At 42.8% G+C, this 16,718-nt stretch overlaps 3 protein-coding genes across 3 annotated transcripts in view; 1 reads left to right on the top strand and 2 right to left on the bottom strand.

Moving 5' to 3' along the window:
- LOC306941587 (uncharacterized protein) overlaps window positions 1-5,228 on the bottom strand; it is a 28,239-nt gene extending 23,011 nt beyond the window's left edge. The window contains exons 1-4 of the mRNA XM_079527124.1: window positions 4,939-5,228; window positions 4,440-4,514; window positions 4,059-4,182; window positions 3,832-3,934 (exon numbers count right to left, since the gene is read on the bottom strand). Of these exons, the coding sequence (XP_079383250.1) occupies window positions 3,832-3,934; window positions 4,059-4,182; window positions 4,440-4,514; window positions 4,939-4,963 (327 nt within the window). The 5' untranslated portion in view covers window positions 4,964-5,228. The remainder of the gene's footprint in view (window positions 1-3,831; window positions 3,935-4,058; window positions 4,183-4,439; window positions 4,515-4,938) is intronic.
- A 4,255-nt stretch (window positions 5,229-9,483) lies between these two features.
- Window positions 9,484-10,963, bottom strand: smim8 (small integral membrane protein 8). Its single transcript, XM_079525459.1, has 2 exons — window positions 10,684-10,963; window positions 9,484-9,726 (listed from the first exon to the last, which is right to left on the bottom strand). The coding sequence occupies exons 1-2, from the start codon at window positions 10,810-10,812 to the stop codon at window positions 9,568-9,570; spliced, it is 288 nt and encodes a 95-aa protein (XP_079381585.1). The 5' UTR covers window positions 10,813-10,963; the 3' UTR covers window positions 9,484-9,567.
- Window positions 10,964-12,887: 1,924 nt separating this feature from the next.
- Window positions 12,888-14,631, top strand: gjb7 (gap junction protein beta 7; the record flags this gene model as incomplete). Its single annotated transcript, XM_079526357.1, has 2 exons — window positions 12,888-13,106; window positions 13,996-14,631. 2 exons carry the CDS (start codon window positions 12,888-12,890, stop codon window positions 14,629-14,631), a joined length of 855 nt encoding a protein of 284 aa, XP_079382483.1.
- Between the last annotated feature and the right edge of the window lie 2,087 nt (window positions 14,632-16,718).

Here is a 16,718-nt window from a genome sequence, read left to right as displayed (position 1 = left end):
CGCCAGGACGAAGTGCTTCAGCAGCAGCGTCGCCAGGACGAAGTGCTTCAGCAGCAGCGTCTCCAGGACGAAGTGCTTCAGCAGCAGCAGGACGAAGTGCTTCAGCAGCAGCGTCTCCAGGACGAAGTGCTTCAGCAGCAGCGTCGCCAGGACGAAGTGCTTCAGCGTCGCCAGGACGAAGTGCTTCAGCGTCGCCAGGACGAAGTGCTTCAGCGTCGCCAGGACGAAGTGCTTCAGCGTCGCCAGGACGAAGTGCTTCAGCAGCAGCGTCTCCAGGACGAAGTGCTTCAGCGTCGCCAGGACGAAGTGCTTCAGCGTCGCCAGGACGAAGTGCTTCAGCAGCAGCGTCTCCAGGACGAAGTGCTTCAGCAGCAGCGTCTCCAGGACGAAGTGCTTCAGCAGCAGCAGGACGAAGTGCTTCAGCAGCAGCAGGACGAAGTGCTTCAGCAGCAGCGTCTCCAGGACGAAGTGCTTCAGCAGCAGCGTCTCCAGGACGAAGTGCTTCAGCAGCAGCGTCGCCAGGACGAAGTGCTTCAGCAGCAGCGTCGCCAGGACGAAGTGCTTCAGCGTCTCCAGAACGAAGTGCTTCAGCAGCAGCGTCGCCAGGACGAAGTGTTTCAGCGTCTCCAGGACGAAGTGCTTCAGCGTCTCCAGAACGAAGTGCTTCAGCAGCAGCGTCGCCAGGACGAAGTGTTTCAGCGTCTCCAGGACGAAGTGCTTCAGCAGCAGCGTCGCCAGGACGAAGTGTTTCAGCGTCTCCAGGACGAAGTGCTTCAGCGTCTCCAGGACGAAGTGCTTCAGCAGCAGCGTCGCCAGGACGAAGTGTTTCAGCGTCTCCAGGATGAAGTGCTTCAGCAGCAGCGTCGCCAGGACGAAGTGCTTCAGCAGCAGCGTCGCCAGGACGAAGTGCTTCAGCGACGCCAGGACGAAGTGCTTCTGCAGCAGCGTCGCCAGGACGAAGTGCTTCAGCTGCAGCGTCTCCAGGACGAAGTGCTTCAGCGTCTCCAGGATGAAGTGCTTCAGCAGCAGTGTCGCCAGGACGAAGTGCTTCAGCAGCAGCGTCTCCAGGACGAAGCGCTTCAGTGTCTCCAGGACGAAGTGCTTCAGCGTCTCCAGGATGAAGTGCTTCAGCAGCAGCGTCGCCAGGACGAAGTGCTTCAGCAGCAGCGTCGCCAGGACGAAGTGCTTCAGCAGCAGCAGGATGAAGTGCTTCAGCAGCAGCAGGATGAAGTGCTTCAGCAGCAGCAGGACGAAGTGCTTCAGCAGCAGTGTCGCCAGGACGAAGTGCTTCAGCAGCAGCAGGACGAAGTGCTTCAGCGTCGCCAGGACGAAGTGCTTCAGCGTCGCCAGGACGAAGTGCTTCAGCAGCAGCAGGACAAAGTGCTTCAGCAGCAGCAGGACGAAGTGCTTCAGCGTCGCCAGGACGAAGTGCTTCAGCAGCAGCAGGACGAAGTGCTTCAGCGTCGCCAGGACGAAATGCTTCAGCAGCGACAGGATGAAGAGCAGCAGCAGCAGCAGTCTGAAGCAGGCTATTGTAAATATTCACACCATGTTGCAAAACATCCCATACTTCACTCTTCATCAGTGCACCAGCTAACAATGGACAACGATGGAGAAGCTACGGTCAAACAAGGAAGGGAAGAAAGATTCTTAACGGAGCGCTTATCAACTGAGGAAGATCAGTGCGGGGAGCATGAGGAAGTCTTCAACCCACCACTAAGAAATTGCCCTACCACCATTCATGTTAATAAGAAGTTCAACTGCTCTAGTAGAGTCCAGGTCCTCTCTGATAGCTTCTGGAAGCAGGAATACCTGGAGACTCTACAGCCTAGGAGGAAATGGCAGGCTGAAAAGCCCAATCTGCAAGTTGGAGATGTCATGCTGTTGGGGGACTCTCGGGTGACGGGGGGGTGGGTGGCCTACAGGACTCTTCGTCAAGGCTGATCCTGGTCACGACAAAAAGTGAGGAAAGTCAGCGTGAAGGTCATCCGACAAGTGTTTCAGAAATTGTTCTTCAAAAAGAGACTGTATAGTGGTATAACCAATTATACCATGCGGGGAGTGTGCTGTTTACTTTCTATGTAGTTTACCTTTAAGCCTTGCATGTGTAATGGAGACCAATGTTCCTTTGCCTAATTAGTAACTCTCCTCACCTGGTAGCCTCACCAGGGTATTTCATAGGTGATTAGTTTGGTCAGAGTCAGTTCAGTTCAAGCCAGCACACTGTCAAGAGCTCACTCACTGGCAGTGAGTCACTGCATGTTGAGTTAACCCTTTCTCTCAGGCCTTGGACAGGATAAGTCTGTAAGTTTGTGTTAATTGTTAAACTTTATGGCTCTTAAAGCATATCTTAAAACAATATGCTTGTAAGTTGGTTTGATAATTTCTAAAAGGTTTGTAATTTGATTCATTGAATGCAATTAGTACAGTGAGTACATGTTCTTTTTGTAAGCTTGTGTGATGCATAAAAAGGACTAATGTTTTGGGTTATGATTGTACTGTATTTGACACAAATGTCTGTGTTTTCTGTTTTTCTGTATTGCAGTTTTACAAATTTAAGTTATCACCAGTAAAGAACCTAAACCAAGTCACTGCTTTTTGGAGCTTTATTGGGAACTTTGTTAGCTGTCTGCCAAGCCATACAGACTGTACACCAAACGTATAGTAAGGGCAGAACACTCTCTGTGAAAAGAAATACCTTTCTGGCCAAAAAGTACCGTTTATACGTGTGGTGGGGGGCTCAGAGTGCGTCCACTAAGGAAAGTAGGCTTTCTATTGACACAACCCGTCTTTGTATTGGTGAGTAGGTCAAACGTTCGTGAGATTTCCACAAAAGAGGAGAGGCTGGTCTGATTTCCATTTGAGATTTAAAACTGAAAGTCCCATAGCCTTATACTGCAGGGCAGAATCGTAGAAGCAGTAGAAGGCTATGGACCAGAGCTAGCCTAGCCTCAACAATACTATAACATCGCTTTGCTGGAAATACTGCATCCCTTCTTGATGCTAGTGTAGTTTACTATGCAGATAACTTGGTCACTTGTTCAGATGCATCGTTTCTTGGATTTGTTTTCTCTCCACCACTATGTTGAATGTGATGTTCAATGTTTTGAGGAACTACTTTGTTATCTCCATCCATTTAGGACTACTTATCTTGCAGTCTATTGACAAGAGCTTGTGATTACTCCGATTATTCCGATTTTACACTAGTATAAGTTGGTCTCGAGTCTGCATACAAATCTGCTAAATGCCTAAATTGTAAATGGCCCATCTTCTAGTTCACAACAACTTGCCAAGTTGGGATATGTGACCTCAGATATGCCATTTTCATCAAATGTTTGCACCAGAATAGGGACACTAGGGTTCATGTGGTTAACCATATGTTAAATTAGGAATTATGTTAAATGATGATTTGTGACCTTGCATCTCAATTAGCTGTCCGTTTCCAGGAAAGAAGTCTCAATTTGCTGTCCGTTGCTGGGAAAGAAGTCAATCTGTATTGCCAAATGCAACACTACCCCAGCGTCAAGACAAACCAACAAGAATGTTAAAGAAAAAATAAAAAGATGAACTGTAGATAAGTCAGTGATTCTCAAAGTGGGGTCCTTGAAACTCCAGGGGTCCTTGAGGGGGTTCCAGGGGGGTCACCAGTGAAATTAGTTTTAGTTGGTTGCATTTGTACACTTGTCTCGAGTTACACACAGGGTTCCGTGGATTCAATGCATACCAAACTGGGGGTCCTTGAAATTAGTACAAGCCATTTTGGTATAAAGCTCTGAGCTTTCATGTGTCCGACACGACAACAGGAAATGTGTAAAATAAATGTCCAGATACCTCAAGAAGATGAAGAGTTTCAGCAATAAATCTCGAAGTGGCAGGCAAAGCATGCCTCAAATCTGCCACGACCGAAACCAAGCTTTTCTTCTCCCGTTTTTTGCTGTTGGGAAGAAAACAAAGAATGGGTGCTTGGTCTTATGAAACATCTTCAAAAAGATAATCTCCACTGCTCTCCTCCATACGTGCAAATGTTAACCTCTGTGTGTGCCTCTGTGTAAACATACTTGTGAAGGTTAAGAAAGTAGTTTATGAAGTCAACCACTTCCGCTTTGCTGAGGTCCGAGGAGAGTTTGACTTGTCCATCCACTGGGAAAATGATCAAAGGGCACCCATGCAGATCAAAAGCACCTGTTTAGACATTCACATATGGCAAAAGGGGGGGGGGGGTAAGAAATGGAACAGACAAAACAAAAAGTAAACAAAATATTGTGTAGAGACAAATGGATGTCTACACAAAAACGTTTCAAACAGACACACAGGGGGGATTCTGAACACATTCTGATCTATTACTATAGGTATTTACAAAGTAAACAACATAACCATGGTATACTGGCCTAACTAAAACAGTGTTAGAAAAGGGCTGAATGGGAAGAAATGATAGCTACCGGGGAAGAGTACAGCTCCAGAGTTCAACACATGATCTGCAGGCAAAGGCAGGGAGGGGGTGGAATCCTGGACCTCTGAAAGGGGTTTTCGTGGGAAATGATTATTTTTATTGAACAGATGCCAACGTTTTTCTTCCAACAAAAGTCAACTGGAGAAAGTAGAAACCAGTCCAGCAAATTCCAACCCTCCATCAGAGTTGGCTCACCCGGCGGTGTGAACAAAGAACATTACTTTAATACACACGTATTGGTTCGTTGACTTCGTTCATTAAATAGTGTAAATAAATTCACAGTAACTCCCCAGTGTTGTCTTTGTTTGTTTACTCGGATAGCTTACATTAGATTAGAACATTACACATGTAACCACATCGAACATTTGTAATCTCAGAGTTAATCATTGAATATTTTACTGTGTGCATTCGTGATGATCATTTATATATCCCGGAAAGCATCAAACCAGCTGCACTTGTCTATCTGTCAGTTCTTTCCCCAAGTTTACCTGTTGCCTGTCGCCTGCGGCTCATCTTCTCTCTCGCAGCAGCAGCAGCAGCAGCAGCTCCTGTAACAATAAAAGTTCTCCGGGTCCGGGACAAAGGTTGACGGCTGGAATGCAAAACTACTCCTTCTTCACGTGTCCTCCCGCTCGCCCAGAAGCCTGCGGACAGAACCACTGAACCAGTCTACCGTGTGGTGGTCCAGAAGAGAGAAAAGGACGTGGGACAGTGCTGCCCTGCTTTCCGCCATGTTGCATCCATTCCATTCACAGACAGACGCTTCACGCACGGCTGGTTGAACAACACTGAGTCCCGTCGGACTAGATGCTGAGAGCTCATTTATAGGCTGCAAATTAGCGAGGGCGTGGAAACGTGGGCTGCAAAAATAAAACCCACAGAAAAACAATAACATAAACGGACTGCTGCTACTGCAGCAGGGAGGGAGCGATCATCGGCAACTTCTACGAGAAACGCATGGCTTTCCCAACTTCCTATTTGGTTATAATTAATATTTAATCAGTTTTGGCTTTAGTGCCCACCAAGTCACTCCGAAGTGCTGTGCTGCACACTGCCAAACTAGAAAAAGTGCCCCTCGGGGCACAGGTCTCCACCAGGGCAGGTCAGGTTGTGGCCTCCTGGTGGCGCTATAATAGGCCAATGTGAAAGGGGTGCCATTTCTTCATACGCCTTTGATGGAAATTGGATGATTTGAGGCATTTTGTTCCAAAAATGTGTTTTGCAAAAATCAACCTGTTGGTGGCGCTATAACAGGCCAATGTGAAAAGGGTGGGATATATTCCTCAGCCTAGTAAGAAAATGTGTGAAAGATTTCACGTAAATTGCATGCTGCGTTCATGATTTGAGGCTTTTGTTCAAAACGGGGCAATCTTGCAAACTGTGAAAGCCAATTATAGCCAATTAGGATGGAATATGAAATATCGGACAGATCCGACTTGAGCACATGACCATAGAGATACTGTGTAACGATTTGTGAGATTTTTGGACAGAATCTGGAGGAGTAATATCAAAAAATGTGTTTTACAAAAGTCGGCCTCCTGGTGGCGCTATAAAACGCAGATGCGGAAAATGCAGGTCAAAGGTTTGTCCTTGGCCTCTAGGGAGTGTGCATGCAACATTTCACGCAGATCGGTGCAGTTTTAGGTAAAGAATGTGAAAAGCTGCCTCATGGTGGCGCTATAACAGGCCGCTCTGGAAAAGGTGGGGCAGAGGTTCATCGTTGGCATCTAGGGAGTGTGTGTGCAAAGTTTGGCATCGACCGGGTTAACGGTGCCGGAGATTAGCTGGTAACAGACAGACGGAAGGACGGACACACACACACACACACGGACGGAGTGCAAAACATACTCTCTCCCCATGCCTTCGGCCTGGTGGAGACAATAAGTGTTGTGTAGGACTGTAGGCCTACAGTGTAGGCCCTACTGTCTGTACTCTACTCTCCCCCCATCCCCTTACTGTATGTTTATTTTCCCTTTTTACTTCTTCTTACATGATTTCCTGTTTTTTTATATAGAAGTGTATAGGCCTATTTGTACGTCTCTTATTTATGTTCTGATGAATTGAAAATGGTGGACCCGTAAACAAGTGTAATGCTTTATCAGTTTGTCGTCCACAGTAACAGCCTTTGTATTGAGTTGTGCTTTTATGTGAATCTTTATATATTAAAAAGATATTTCGTTATTTATTTGGATCCCATGACTGAATTTAAGGGAGACTTTTGTAGCCTATAGGGCAGGCCTACTGCAGTGCAGTGTTGCACAGCTAGGCAGTTCACCATTTCAAAACCTACCATAATGTGAAATCAATCACACAATTATTGTATTAAAGGGAAGGACAGTGTTAAGACAATAATGCACTTATTTGGCAGGAAATAAATGCAGGTGTCAGAGCAGAAAGGAGAGATATAGGCAAGACAACACCAAAAGACAAATAGAATAGAAATTAAAATAAAAATGAGCTTGGATTCTGGCACTAGACTGCAGTCTATCAATAAATAAATGTGCAATTACTATGAATATACATCTATTGCCAAAGACTAAGAGCCTAACCTACTGTACGTAAATTAATGAACACAAAATGATCAGTCAAAGTCAAAGTCGTACGATTTGTCACACACATTACCGCAGTGAAATTTGTTCTCTGCATTTGACCCATCTCTTGGGAGCGGTGAGCCGCAGCCAAGGAGCGGTGAGCTGCAGCTGTGCCACGCTCGGGAATCATTTTATTAGTAGATTTGACACCCAATCCAACACTTTGATGCTGAGTGTCAAGCAGGGAGGCATTGGGTCCCATTTTTACAGTCTTTGGTATGACCCGACCAGGGATCGAATCCCAACCTCCCAGTTTCAGGGCAGACACTCTAACCACAAGGCCACTGAGCCTTGGCTTGAGGCCACTGAGCTGAGTCATCGTGGTTCCTATAGGCTAAAAAAAATAGTTATTGGGAAAAGGGCAAAACACAAACTAGAATCTCAACATTACTCGATATTAACACAATAGCGACTAATTGGGAAATCTGCCAACGAGCATTCAACCCTGTAGAGAGCAAAGAACTTTATACCCCTACAGCTGGAACTCCTCCCAGCAGTCTGTAACTGAAAATGTGTGTGTTACTGTGTGTGTGTGTGTGTGCACATAGTTCATTAGGGAAGTAGAAGACCAAAGGGTCCCAAGTTCCCAACACACTGAAAAAAGAAAGAAAAACTCCTGCAGACTGTCTTCAAAAGATTGTTTTTCTTATTACATATTATAAATTGCATTTAAAGACGGTGTGCGGGAGTTTTTTCTTTCAATTACCTCCCCACAAAACACACCAGAAAAAGCCTGAAAGGCCACTTCTTAAAATGCACTGTATAAGGAAACTAAAGCCTGTGCACAATGTTAAATTACACCCATCAATCCTCTTCATTCCTTGGGGAGTGCTGGTATTAACCACCAATGTCACAGCAGTCTGATGTACTGTGGTCTGCTCTTGAGATAGTTCATAAGACACCAGGACACCAAGACACCAGGCCATGGACCCCCGCATCTCTGAGAGCTTTTCAACTATCCAGCATGGTTGGATGTGTTGTTGTAGGCATTCTAGCAGTCAAAGAACATGACTGTCATAGTGCTACACGGCCTCTCCAGGTGCGTTTATAGGCTCTGCAGGTAGATGATGGCATCATCCACACCAATGTTTGCCTAGTATGTGAACTGCAGGGGGTCCAGGGTGTTAGCCTGGCTAATAAGCCACACTCATATCACACTGTCGCCGAAGGCAATTGTTTTGGCCAACGGCAGATTCACGTCTGCCAGGCTACCAGGGTGTGACACATCAGTTGTCACTTCACTTGTAGAACCCTTGGGGGGCACGTCAAGTGGTTAATTAGTTGCCACTGCCATGGCTAAATAACTAATGTTGTGTATCCTCATACTTTAGTAGCCCAACAGTACAGGATGAAAGTGGACACTAAAAAAGAGCGGGCACCTTGGTCCAACCAAAATGTTAAAAATTGTAAATATTTGGAAAACTAAACAGCAATGTAAAGTAGAAATGATTAGAACATGATTGAACATTTTCACAATTAGGGTCTAATATTTATACGATTGCTAGTTTGCTACAAATTAATACAAAACAAAACCTGTATATCCAGTCATTTTGGGCATACACAAAAAGTTGAAGGGTAAATTTAAGTCTGAATTTATTTTAACATTTAGGACTCATTTTTACACTCAATTACTTTGAGTATTGAGTATGACTAAGTACCAATCTGTAATTATTGGTGCCCCCTGTCATCAAATATTTGCTCACCTCAACTTGGATAAACTTGTTGAGCTTTCTCTTCTATGTTACAATATAACATAGCTTGTAAATCAGGCTGCCATAAACTACCTACAATTAATAGCCGCCCACAACACAAGCCATAATGTTACTTAAGTTGTTTTTTATTTAAAAGTTAAAGCTTGTTGGAATGTTTTTCAGTAAACAAAAGAAAATAATAATTGTATCCGTTCATGACTCAGGAGAGAGAACTCATACAGGATATAGGATTATAGACAAGTAAAATTGGAAGCAATTAAATAAAAAAATATAATCAGCAGACAAAATTGGAACTGAAACACTAAAATTGAAAGCGATTAATTTTGTGCAGTTCTATCTCCTAATTGGATACAATTGGTGTCACATTCCTACCTGAAATGTGATTTTCTGTTAACTAAAGAGGTGCTGGAGAGACAGGGAGACCACCATTACTGAGCACACACTGATTACCGGTACTATTGTTAATTAAGAGCCAATTTATTTATCATTTTAACCCCAAAAATATATACAGTATTATATCACTTACCAACCACCCCTAATATATAATAGACCTACACTGCCTACCAATATTCACCTGAAAAAGAAAATTGTGCTCTTAACTTATATCCAAGTGACTTTTACCTTTAAAATCAGAACAGTGAATAGAATATTTCCTTAGCGTACTGTACCTTGGTAAGGAACTGCCTGATTCTTTCACATGTCATGACATAGAAGACAAAAGCTACACATATTGGAGTTCACAAAGTAGTTTAATTCCCCAGACGTTCATACCGACAAAATCCTTTATAGCATCCTCCACAGTATATGTATGGTTTCAGTCCCACTTTGAGGTCTTTCTCCTCATGTATTTCTCCCCTTCGCTGTCCACGGCTTCGTAAAGCTGTTGGTCGTTGTCTTTCATTGCGTGCATGTAGCCCAAATATCCAACACACAGGGTGATTGTTACCAGTCCAAATGCCATCACTGGTTTGTTCTGGAAAACACAGTCACAGGCAGAGGCATCGTCACTTTATGTAGATAAAGATATGATTATGAATACATTCCACTGCTGCAGTCTGGCACTGTATATTAAAGTAACGTGCCAAGTGATGTATCTCACCTGCACAATAGACTGTGATTGAATACTTTAATAACATTTTGTAAATTGCACAGTGGTACGATAATACAATGATGCGGATGAGGATGATGAGGATAACGTGAACCATGGCTACCATTGCATAAGACAGGCATAAAAGGCATTAGGGCTATGGACCAGAGCTAGCTCAAGACCCAGTTTATTTTTGTGGTTCCCTGTAAATGTACATTTCAGTATATCTTTCAATAGTCTGTGTGGTTTCTTATTGAAGTGTGTACCTAAATATGTGACAGGTAGTCTGGGTGGTTCCCTGTAAATGTAGATTGGCCCAATACATTTTTTAATAGAGTCTGACTCTGTATAATCCATCTAGTGATGCAGTGATGTTTTGTTCTCTATTTCCTTGTATTGTTTTAATTTTGATCTTGACTCCTTTTAATTTGTTCTTGATTTTATATTTGATGAATTGAAAATGATGGGCCCTATTGTAAACAAGTGTAATGCTTTATGGTGTCGTCCACTCAGTTTTTGTATTGAGTTGTACTTGAAAAAATACTCTAGCTCTGGTCCATATGGACCAGAGCTGGATGGATGGAATAGATGGATGGATGGAGATGGAAATGCGTTGCATTTAGAGCTATGGACCAGAGCTAGGCTAGCGGCAGTATGTTCCCTCAGCACTACGCTCATCATCTCGGAGCTACAGCATGAGCGTAGGGAGAGGGCACATAGGCTATGGGCCTTGGGGCTAGAGCTAGGCTTGATCCAAGGCTAGGTAAACATAAGGGACACGACACTTCAATACAAATTGTATCATACAATAAAGAGATTTTTTTTTTTAAATAGCAGTCTCACTGGTTTTATGAAGAGCTCAGGGTTGACAGCTCGGAACAGCGTGGTGGTCTTTGCACCTCTCAGTCCAGGAATCCTGAAACCTTTCTCCTTGGGAGCCTCCTTCCCTTCACTAGACTCCACAGATGACATGTCAAATTGTATTTTTATTTGTTGTATAAATCACAACTATTTTTACTGTGAAACCAAGGTCTGAAATGCGAACATTACGGGTTTTCTGAACTATACGTCGTTGTTGTTGTTGTGTCTCTGTAAGGAGCCATGTTTCAATGTCAATACAACCAACGAGTGCTAATGAAAGAAGAAACTCTACCTTCTGGAGAAAAAAAAAAGTCCACAGCGACACCTGCTGGTTAGAACATGGTCAATAATTTGCAAAACAAAAACTTAAAAGTAACTGTTTTTTTTTATAAGTCGGCACCGGCGGTGACATTATATTTTATTTGTATTTATTTTTTCCTCAAACAAAACAGACACAACCCGCAATAGAAACTACAATAAAACGCATGACGCATATAACAAGCAGTCAAGCACAAATGATTTATTAATGAGAGTAAGACAATATGCTCATACAAAATACATGGTGCTCTCATCACAACAAAAAAACGCCATAACATTGCCTGCTATTTGGACATGTACACAGGTAGGCCTAGATAATGAACGGGGAAAAACGGATATTTGCATTAGGGTTGTTATGGTGATGAATGATGTGTGTGTGGCTACTGCATATTAACTATTAAACCTCATGTGTTGATAGCCTATCCCTATAGGCTATACTTTAAACGACTTTAAGGACTAGAATGCAGCATGGCTATATCTACTCATTAAAGAACTAGCATACTTTTTAATGCATTTTATTTGCCATATAGGCTATATATATAGAAATTAATGTCGCTTCCTAGGGAAACAGCTATTCAAATACGAATTTGGTTACATAAGGTGTGGCAGGAGAGGGCAGTCTCCAGGTGTATGTGACAACAAAGGCAGCATAAAGTCCAACGAACGCAGATCTTCTTCACAGTTATCCCTCCTGCTGCAAAGGTACGTTTTCTTTCTATACATATGAATATGATCTCCTATATGGAAATAATTAAGCCTTTGATCTGCATATACTCTCCAAAATGAAATCAAAGGGTAGCTACAGTTTTGAAATCAAACCAATCAAACCATATCACTGTCATAAGTTTAACAGGCCAAGTAAAATAGAATAATATAAGCACATGTTATTTCATAATCATAGACATTATTAATTCATGGGAATTAGGCTACAGTATTCAAAACAAGCAGTTCAGCTGCCACTCTCACTGATTTATAAACTAGTCTAATCGTTTTAACACAACAAAATAATAATTAAAAAAACATCCATCCATCCATCCATCCATCCGCACGCGCGCACGCACACACACACACACACAGTCACACACACACGCACACACACACACACACACACACACACACACACACACACACACACACACACACACACACACACACACACACACACACACACACCTGATTTGGTTCCATACATTTTAATTTAAATCAATGTAATTTAACTTATTGAAACTTTAAATTGGATATTTAGGGATTTTGTATTTAAAAAAATGTTAAAAGGTCCAATTTTGTCTGCTCATTTATTTGTGGCCCACATGATCTCATGATAACCACAGTAACCATGCTGCTACCAACTGACTAATAGACACACAAACACAAATTATGAAGTGGTTTCCAAACTTTTTAGCCCGTGACCAAAAAGAGAAATGTTTGCCCAGGACCCAAACTATAGTGAAAATAGCAGATCTTCAAGCAGATCTTTCACTACTTCTTAATAAACATTTGTTTTCTAATGTATATGGAATTTCTTAGATTTGTCTTTTATTTATTCATGAAATTACTATTATTAATTCAAAAAAAATTAATTTGTTTTTAATTCACTTAAAAAAACAATAATAGGCCTATTAATTAAAAACAAAATGTAGAATACAAAAAAATAAAGGGACCCATAAAAAGGTGTCTGTGTCTGGGTTTCCCAAACAGTGGGCTATAGGCTATTTGGATTGATTGATTGATTGATTGATTGATTGATTGATTGATTGATTGATTAACTGACTGACTGACTGACTGACTGACTGACTGACTGACTGACTGATTGAGGATATTCCTGTTTAACTTACAGGAGAGAAAAGCTAAGCCAATAAGCAGACAGCATGAACTGGCTGTTCCTGGAGACCATCCTCAGCGGGGTGAACAAGTACTCCACAGTCGTCGGTCGCGTCTGGCTGTCCGTCCTCTTTGTCTTCCGCATCCTGGTGTACGTGGTGGCGGGCCAGCAGGTGTGGCGGGACGAGAACAAGGACTTTACCTGCAACACCAAGCAGCCCGGCTGCGAGAACGTGTGCTTCGACCACTTCTTCCCCATCTCCCAGGTTGGTCTGTCTGTGGGCCCTGGCTGCCCTGCATGGTTGCATGCACCCCAGTGGTGGAAGGAATATAGCCTACCCTACTCAAATGTATGTCTTTTTGAGCGGTGCCTCCGCTCCATTATGGAGCTATGTGTGTCCGTAAGAGTAAAGTGGCACAGAGTACGACTAGAGACCACAGTGCACTATACAATACAGACAGTAGCCTATACAGACCACAGTACAGTACAATAACTGTAAATGTATAGTTGCACCGCTCACTTCACACAGGTGTGATTTTTCATTTTTAATTGAAGTTGCGCTATGCAACTTTCCTGTTCTACCCAGGTTTCCAGCACAAAGGGCATTAGTAGGCCCTACCACTGATCTATAGAGCATGCCTGCTTGCTCTGGGGAGAAATAGATTTGTGACCTTCAGGTCAACATTTTTGTCAAACCAGAAACAGTCTTGTGTCAAGGTCATGTCAATAGACACAGGATCCAAATGTCTAAATATAAGAGCAGCTAGTGAGACTACCACCCAGTCAGACAGTCTCTACAATACAGATGGGACAAAAAAAAGTAGCCTACAAAATAGTAAAAAGGTAGCTGAATTCACAAATGTACTTGAGTAAAAGTATGAAAGTATTGGCATCAAAATATACTTACAGTAGGAAGTAAATGTAGGCCTACTCATGTTTCAAAATATATAAACCTTTTCCAAAATAGCAGCTTTAAGCTCACGTGCCACTATAGGTGATGCGTTGTTAGCTTATAAATCGTCTGTTTTCGATAAAATACTAGTAAATTACTCTATGGCTCTAAAGCTGTCGAATATTGCAGTAGAGTAAAAAGTATATAAAAATACTCAAGTTCTGTTACTTACCACTACTGCTTCTTCTTCCCCATCTCCCAGGTGCGTCTGTGGGCCCTGCAGCTGATTATGGTGTCCACCCCTTCCCTGCTGGTGGCTCTGCATGTGGCGTACAGAGAGCACAGAGAGGCCAAATACAAACGCAAACTTTACGAGAACAAGGGCAGCATTGATGGAGGCCTGCTATGCACCTACATTGTCAGTCTGGTGTTCAAGACAGTCTTCGAGGTGGGGTCCCTACTCGTCTTTTATTTTCTGTACAGTGGCTTCGAGGTGCCGGTGCTGCTACAGTGCAGTTTGGATCCCTGTCCCAACACGGTGGATTGTTACATTGCCAAAGCGACTGAGAAGAAGATCTTCCTTTATATCATGGGCTGTACATCTATTTTGTGTATTGTGCTGAATTTCGTGGAATTGATGTATATCATGTCTAAACAGTGCTGGAAATGTTACTGCAAGCAGTATGTGCCTGTGGTGCAGGCTCAGGCTGGGGCCCGCATCGCTCACTGTCAATGCCGTGGTGCAGCTGCACCTGTTGTTGGGAGCAGCTGCAGCAGGTCCCTCACACCAACACAGCAGCAGCCCACGTCAAACAAAGAAACAAGCCCACCACAGCCATCTCTACGGATGAAAGACAGTCTGTGCTCTGATAGATTTGTTGAGTTTGGGATGCAATGAGCCCCATTTGATGAGTTTTATGTTTGGGACCTCAATCAAAATACTCAATAGTTTGAGTGTAAAAAATGTACCAAATGGACCCATTTGTAAATACCAATCATTTAGCTGGGGATACCTCAGTCACTGAACTCAGTCAGAACCATTGCCCTAATAAATGGGATAAAATGTCATTTTGACAGTCTCAGAAAAGGTTTAATCATTCATTAAAGGACCACTTCACCACTTTTCAACCTATCTTCATATAATAGGTCCTCACTAATAATCATGCTAAAATTGCACCATTTTTGTCTCCACCAGGCCATAGGCATGGGGAGAGATTATGTTTTGCACTCCTCCGTCGTGTGTCCGTCCGTCTGTTACCAGCTAATCTCCGGCAACGTTAATCATCAATGCCAAATTTTGCACACTCCCTGGATGCCAACGATGAACCTCTGCCCCAAATTTTCCAGAACGGCCTGTAGCGCCACCAGGAGGCCGACTTTTGAAAAACACATTTGTTGCTATTACTCCTCCAGATTCTGTCCAAAAATCACGCAAATCATTACACATATAGTCACTATAGTCATGTGTTCAAGACAGATCTGTCCGATAGTTCATATTCCATCCTAATTGGCTAACATTGGCTTTCAATGTTTGCAGGATTGGTCCGTTTTGAACAAAACGCCTCAAATCATGAACGTAGCGTGCAATTTACATGAAATCTTTCACGCACTTTCCTACTAGGCTGAGGAATATATCCCACCCTTTTCACATTGGCCTGTTATAGTGCCACCAACAGGTGGATTTTTGCAAAACACGTTTTTGGAACAAATGAAATGCCTCAAAATGTTCATGTACTTTCCTACTGAGGAAGCTATCCCACCCTTTTCACATTGGCTTGTTATAGTGCCACCAACAGGTGGATTTTTGAAAAACATATTTTGGAATAAAATGCCTCAAATCATTCAATTGCCATCCAAGGTGTAAGAAGAAATGGCACCCTTTTCACATTGGCCTATTATAGCGCCACCAGGAGGCCACAACCTGACCTTCCCTGGTGGAGACCTGTGCCCTGAGGGGCACTATCCAGTTCAGAAACCCGTCCACCAGCAGTGACATCATCGTTAGGCAGATTTGTTTTTAACAAGATTTCTTTACATTTTATTTTTTTAGAGAATGATGGCTTCCATTAACTTTTCAGGACTAGAAAGCCTGCAGTTTCTATTAGCTTGAATTCCCTATCGATGATGTCACTGGTGGACAGGTTTCTGAACTGCCCACAGCCCTCCTATGAGACACAGACTGAGTAAAACAAAATGGTGGCATTTTATCATGATTATTAGTGAAGACCTATTATATGAAGATAGGTTGAAAAGTGGTGAAGTGGTCCTTTAAATGTTCTCATAGCTAGCTATAAAATAATTTCTACATGTTCAGCAGTGTATTCAGTCAGTATATTATTTTTTAAGTATTAATATGTGCAGTATGTTGTGAACCACATCCCCAAAATCATGCCTCATGCCTCATATGCGAGGCATATAAATCACTTTTTATAAAGAATTATACACATTTATTCTTCCCTGTAATCTTATGTGACCCACTTCGTCTTACATGTAAGTTTGTGGAAACGATTTATATGGTGGTCTTTTTTTCCATTTAAGTGTCCTTCCAAAACCCTTTAAATTACATACTGTAGGCCAGGGGTTCTCAACGTTTTTGGCTGGGTACACCCAGAAATGCTTTGGCCATGTCTCGCGACCCGCGCCCCGCCCCCATCCCCACCACCAATACAAACTGACTGCAAAAATAAGCTTACTAGAGAAAATACATCATAAATGAATACTGGAACCAGATTTAATCATTAAGGAAAGTTTATGCATGCACCACATACTATGTAAACTCTTAATTTCCATTTTCCAGCCAAACATTTATTTCTTTAAATATAATTTGGCGACCACCAGAGGGGTCACAACCCACGCGTTGAGAACCCTGCTGTAGGCTATCGCTCAGATTAAGAATCTCGTATACACTACTAGTCTGGTTAACCACGCATTCATCTGGCTACATCACCACAATGGCTTTGGAGCAATTTAGCAAATATCTTTGAA

Source organism: Electrona antarctica (genome assembly GCF_951216825.1).
Source record: "Electrona antarctica genome assembly, chromosome: 17".
NCBI classification, from domain to species: Eukaryota; Metazoa; Chordata; class Actinopteri; order Myctophiformes; family Myctophidae; genus Electrona; species Electrona antarctica.
The sequence above is the reverse complement of the archived record's forward strand: the minus strand, read 5'-3'. Positions and strand labels throughout refer to the sequence as shown.